This window comes from Prunus persica, chromosome G6, assembly GCF_000346465.2.
Source record: "Prunus persica cultivar Lovell chromosome G6, Prunus_persica_NCBIv2, whole genome shotgun sequence".
Lineage (NCBI taxonomy): Eukaryota > Viridiplantae > Streptophyta > Magnoliopsida > Rosales > Rosaceae > Prunus > Prunus persica.
In genome coordinates, this window is record NC_034014.1 from 4689911 (window position 1) to 4696062 (window position 6152).

The following is a 6152-nucleotide window of genomic DNA, read 5'->3' on the forward strand; positions in this document are numbered from 1 at the left end:
GGCTGCCATTGGATTGAAGGAAAAAATCATATCGGAGAGCTCAGACGCCGACACGTGGAAGCTAGTCATTGGCGGCTACTGTAGCGCGAGGCTGACGCCAGCGATGACATCACCAGCCCTCGGGCTCGCACTCAGGCCAAACTCCACCTCAGGCCAGCCCAGTCTGGTGGCCCCCACCTCTTGCCCGGGCTGCCTTTTACTGCTGGAAACGCCTTTTTCTCCCAAATCCCCCTAGCCCGAGTTCAGCCTTAGCTGCTGGACTTGCTCTTATGGCATAACCTACGTATGCCAAAAAATTACGTCATAGCAAAGAATCCATTAATGTAGTGATATGAAGTAATTACTCCCCCATACAAAATTCTAAGTTCGAGTCTTTGTATCCGTATTGTTCGTATAAATTTTGTGTATTATCGCCCCTCTAATATGAAAGGTCCCAAAAAAAAGAAGGTCATATTTGCTAGAAAAGACCCCATCATGTTTTGTGTTAACATATTATGAACGTGTAAACAAGGGCGGAAGTGTGATTGGGGTGGGCTATGGTGCAGGATTTGGTAAAAGAAGACTAAAATTTGGTACAACTATTTACAAGCTCTCCCTACTCTTCTACTCTCATAAATATTAGCCCACCCCTCCTTACCAAGTCAAAGCGTAGTTGTTGGGTTCAACTTGTACAAGCAAATATGACGAACAAAAGAACTTCTAGAAACTGAACAAGACATGTTGTTGTATACCTTGGGTTCTTGTTAGGTTCAATTTGTACGAGTAAAATGAGGTGATTCTTGCTCACATCACTTTGCCTAAATGTCCATCTTTATTCTTCATGTGTTTTTATGTGTTTGTTTTGAAAGTAAGTCACATATACAAATTGAACTTAGTTTTCATTTGAATCCCAGAATTCCATTCTAATCTGATAATGCCACTAGCAAATCTATTTTGAATATTTATTTCTTTTGCTTCTACCTTTATTGCCGTAAATATTTGTGTGATGCTTGAAAATATGTACTTGATTTCTTTTTATTTATTTGTATTTGTGCTTGTTTGTGTTATTGTTTAGAATTTTTTTTTTTTTAAAAAAGAAGAACTTGTTTGGTTTTTAAATTTTAACTAGACTACTTTAAAAATAAACTGAATTTATTTTTCTCAATATTGAAGTTTAGGGTTGCTAATGAACATACAGAAAAAAGAAGTTCAAAATTGGATCTTCCTTAAATGCTTCATGTATGAATTGGAGCTCACTTGGATCTTCCTTATATGATTGCTATTATAATAAGAAGAAATGCATTAAGGCTTCTTTAAATAAAAAAAACTTTCTTTGATTTTATTTGTTTAATACAAGCGATAGTCTAACCTATAATAAGAGGGGGTTTCAAGGGCAGGTGCCATGAGGATTCGTACTTGAGACCAATAGTCTGTAAATCAATGTTATTTTTCACTAGGCTATACTCCATTAGCAACTTTCTTTGATTTTCGATTGCACGGGTTTAGGAATGTTTTAAGAAAATGATGAAAAAGGAAATGGGCTTTATCTATGGGCCCAGGCCCAGTACCTGAATCTCTTCCAAAACATAAAAGCGGTTCGATCGTCTCTTTCATTTGGGCCTCCGGACCGTTGGAAACTTTTCAGATCACCGTTCTATCTCCGCAAAACAATTGCAGCGAGAAACACAGTGCAGTCGCAGAGGCTGACGAGAGAGCGAATTCCTCCGCCTTTGCTCGTCTTTACTCTGCCATGGATTCACGCCACGCATCTCTAGGCCGACGAACGGTTGAGATCTCATCGCCCGCCACCTGTTTTTTTTTTTCAAATTTATATCCGAATACTCGTATTTTTCTTCAATTTGTTCATTTGATTTGAAATTTTCAGTTGGAAGATATTCGCCAAAAGAGAGCTGCAGAAAAATTGAGCAAAACTTCTTCGGGACCCGATCTCAGCAAAGCCTCAATCCCTATCGGTTCGTCATCTATATTTTGTTAAATTTCCCAATTAAATTTGCTATTGATTTTGTGAGTTATTGCTAACGTCGTTCATTGCACAGACCATGTAGGAATGAGAAAATCGGAGAGTGCAAGTCGGCTATCTGAGGTAGGAGGAGCTAGTTTCTGTATTTTTTTTTTTAAGAAAAGAAAAAGTTTCTCATTTTTTTTTTTTTGAAGCTTTCGTTTGGTTGCTGAGAAAATCAAGTTCAAATTCTCATGTAATTTTAATGGCTTGTGCAGAGCGACGTTGGGGTTTTGGTTGCTCAGATACAAGACTTGGAGAGGAAGAATGCAGAACTGGAAGAACAAAACAAAAACTTGGCTTCCATGGTAGGTCTATTATTTATGTAGTTTTGTGTTTCTTTCTTAGTTTGCAGTTTAGGAGACTTTTAGTTATGGGTGATGATCAATTGTGGTGTGCCTAATTAGTTAGTTTTCTTGATGTTTCAGCTTGAAACAAAGGAAGCTGGGGGTGACGTGCTGCAGAAACGTTTGAATGATCTGGTAATTGCAACTTTTAAATATCTTCAATTTCCTTTTCAGTAAAAGATTTTGTCTGTTTATGTCTATTGTATTGTCATCTCTGTCTTCCATATATTATGTCTTGTTATGTCTGTGTATATTGTTTTCTTTTCAGGGTGCATATTAGTTTTTTGCTGCTTGTACTAACATTTTTACTTAAAAATATTGATTTGAAATAGATGCACAACTATTGGAGAGAAAAAGGGTTTTCCTAGTTAAATATTTCAGCCTGTTCCCATATGCTTTGTTTGTTGTAAATTGCAGGAGAAAAACACTGTACCGTCTCTCAGAAAAGCTCTCAAGGACGTTGCAATGGAGAAAGATGCGGCAGTTGTTGCACGGGTACTGACCATGTATATGTTAGTTGGTGATTCATCTCACTTGGTTCATCGTGTTTCGTGTCACTCTCAATCTGGTTTCTTAGTGTAGGAGGATCTTTCAGCTCAGCTTCGTACGCTCAAGAAACGTCTGAAAGATGCAGAAGAAGAACAGTATCGTGTATGCAATTAGTTTTCTATTAGTTCTCTTGGAACAGCAGATTATTATGCTTTTCTCACTTGTTGTCTTGCAACAGGCTGAGGAAGATGCAGCATCCTTGAGAGCCGAACTGAATATGATACAACAACAAGCAATGAGTGGTACACTTAGTGCAGTAACCTCAATTGCTAATTCACCAGATCAGATACAAACCTTAGAAAAGGAGTTAGCTAGCTTAAAATTTGAGTTACAGGTGATAATTTGTTTAATGGACCTTGTGTAGTTTTGCTTCTGGTTCTTGTTTGTAGGCATTTGACTTTGTTTCAAATTTTGTAGCGAGAGTCGCAATTGAGGCAGCAAGAGCGACAACAATTAGCAGAGGAGCAAGCCCGGGCATCCACCCTTACATCTGAAAAGCAGGAATTGGAAGAAAAGCTTGCAGCTATTTCTAGAAAGGCTTCAGGTACAAAATCTACCAAATATATATGCAGAGATTACAACACCATAAGGAATTTCAGAAAATCTCCTTTCAGATATTCGATGTACTTTAAAAGGAGAGGACTTTAGGGGCCTACTTTAACTCTTAGGGTGCACATAGTCTCATGTGGAAGAGACTGATAAACAGTAGTACCTATAAGGCTGTTGGTCAAGAAAAGTTAAACAAATTGGCCATTGTTGGCCTGAAATTTTCCTCTTAGGGGATGAGGTTTTCAATAGAGCTACCATTGTATTTTGTTTGCATATTCAGCAATACATTCTTACGTTCCTCTATATCTAATTTAAGATTTAGAACCTAGATCCCTTGACGGCTCGGGGTATATGGGGTTGCAACTGGAACCTAGATCCCTCTGTATTTTGTATGTTCTTGATGCCTTTTGTTGTGTTTTGATTTGTTATGGCTCTGTCAGTTGTGTTGTCATTTGGCCATTTAGTATAATTCATTTCTTGTATAATGGCATTTAAAAAAAAAAAAAGCTCCTTATGAATGTTGTTTCCCTGGTTCATGCACTGCAGAAGTCTCAGAGAAAGTGGCTGGCAAGGAATTTTCATTAGTAAGTTAATTTTTTGATGATCTTGTTAAATCCTTTTATAGTTTCTTTGTCTATGATCACGTGCCAAACAAATAGGGAGGAAAACAAGGAGGCAGCAACTTAATGAGTTCATCTGAGTCACAATTGAGTGTAAATGTTAATGAGTTAAATTTGAGTGGTCTCTTAGCAAGTTCATGTGGTTCTAGTCCACTTGCATTACCTATTTTTGCTATTATTGTTAGTCTGAGTGTGACTCATCAGTTCAACCTCCTTTTGTTCTTGTTGTTCCTTGATTAATTTTATTTGGATAAATGTTTTATTGGTTAATGCATTAATGTTCAGGAGGACAAGGAGAAACTTGAGAAGCAGTTGCATGACATGGCTGTAGTGATTGAGAAATTGGAAAGCAGTAGACAAAAGCTTTTGATAGAGGTTATCCTTGCAACTCTTTCTTATTTTACTCCAATGTGATTTTTTGGTGTATGTCTTTGACAGCTCACTTTTTGTAAATGGTGGCAGATTGATTCCCAATCTTCAGAGATAGAAAGGCTTTTTGAGGAAAATTCTAATCTCTCGAGTTCCTATCAGGAGTCGATGAACATATCAGTGCACTGGGAGAATCAGGTAATTGTCAGTGGCTAAGGTGATGGAGAATGACAGAATGTAGCTTGTGGTTCTAGGAACTGGTGTTGCCTATCTGTTCACTTATCCGTGATACATTTTTCCTAATATTACGTGGCACATTGGATTCCCAATAATTAGGCCAAAACAATTGTCAACTGTACATGGAAAATGGTTGTTATGGCCTGAGCTTACACTATGCTGGACTAGTAAATTCAGCTAATCTGGTGCATGTTTGCAGTATGAAACTGCATTGTGATACTGAATAAGTTATGGTCAACCCAGAGTTTAATTATGTTTGCAATATCTTCTTAGAGTAGTCATTCAGTTTACTATATTTCGCCGCTTTTTTCTTTCTGTGAAACTTCTTAGTTTTTGGCATGTGAACTGCAGGTGAAAGACTGTCTTAAGCAAAATGAAGAGCTCCGTGGAACTTTAGATAAGCTGAGAACAGACCAGGCCAAGGGGACGCCAGAATCCCACGAAGGCAGGGATAATGAGACTGGTTCAGCTGCATATACAACTGAAGTTCTCTCCATCAAGGTTAGTCTGTGTGCTTAGTGTACCATATTTGATCACCAATAAGGTTTTGCAGTAAAACACTCATCAAGAAAAGTGTAGGAGAAAAAAAGTTTTATTTTTGAACTTCCCTTGGTGCTTTGTTTTGTAATAGATTCAAGATGAGGATGTGATTTGTGGGAAAAGTCTCACAACTTTTTTTTAATGAAAAAATTCTGAATAACATAATAGTTTTTTATTTATTTATAATTTTCTTGTCAAACAAGCATGGATTATCCGGAAGAAGGATTTTATATTCTTTGTTTTATGTGGTTGCCGATTTTGAAGAGGTAGAGAAAGACCAATATGTTAGAAGTTTATATAACTTGTCAAGTAATTGTAGCTTTCATTATTTGGGATAAGCTTGTAAAATTGATGATGTCATGATTTTTTCTTGGTTATTTCTCTGTCTGACATCAATGCTACTTTTTCTTTGGTTTGTAGGATCAAATTGCAAAAGAACAAAGCAGAGCAGAGGCATTATCAGCCGAGGTATTGCAGCTGTCCGCACGACTCCAACAATCCACCCAAGCATACAATGGGCTTGCACGCCTGTAATATATATTCTCTCTCTCTCTCTCTCTCTCTCTCTCTCTCTCTGTTTCCATTTTCTTACAAGTTCCATGCTAATGTCTATTTCCTCTAAACCTTTTGCAGCTATAAACCAGTGTTACGAAACATAGAAAGCAGTCTCATCAAGTTGAAACAAGATGGCCCAGTGACTGTGCGGTGAATGCAGAGGCAAATCAGCACAACCCCCTTTGTAGAAAAATTGGTCAAAGAAGCGCATTTTCAGTTGTAAAGTTTTTCAAACCCATTTGGGCTCGGCTTTTTTCATGTATCAAGATGTGCACTAGTGAAAAAAGTGGTATTCTCTGTATCAAACCCATTTGTAGCACCGCATTTCAAAGAAACGATTTAAATCCCAAAAATTTGTGGCCTCGGCGCAAGTATCTCGAAACCTAA

At 37.6% G+C, this 6152-nt stretch overlaps 1 protein-coding gene across 1 annotated transcript; it reads left to right on the forward strand.

Moving 5' to 3' along the window:
- On the forward strand, window positions 1526-6152 carry LOC18772317 (myosin-11). The gene is made up of 15 exons (XM_007205155.2): window positions 1526-1765; window positions 1865-1952; window positions 2037-2083; window positions 2218-2307; window positions 2428-2481; window positions 2764-2841; window positions 2929-2997; window positions 3074-3229; window positions 3313-3439; window positions 3991-4028; window positions 4350-4439; window positions 4527-4631; window positions 5022-5171; window positions 5631-5740; window positions 5844-6152. Exons 1-15 carry the CDS (start codon window positions 1529-1531, stop codon window positions 5917-5919), a joined length of 1515 nt encoding a protein of 504 aa, XP_007205217.2. The 5' UTR covers window positions 1526-1528; the 3' UTR covers window positions 5920-6152.

Bases quoted from the DNA above. Each gene is read 5' to 3' on its own strand.
- LOC18772317 (XM_007205155.2), top strand. From the start codon at position 1,529: ATGGGCCCAGGCCCAGTACCTGAATCTCTTCCAAAACATAAAAGCGGT. The intron at 2,842-2,928 runs GTACTGACCATG...TTCTTAGTGTAG, and splicing joins ATGCGGCAGTTGTTGCACGG to GAGGATCTTTCAGCTCAGCT. The intron at 4,029-4,349 runs GTAAGTTAATTT...ATTAATGTTCAG, and splicing joins CTGGCAAGGAATTTTCATTA to GAGGACAAGGAGAAACTTGA.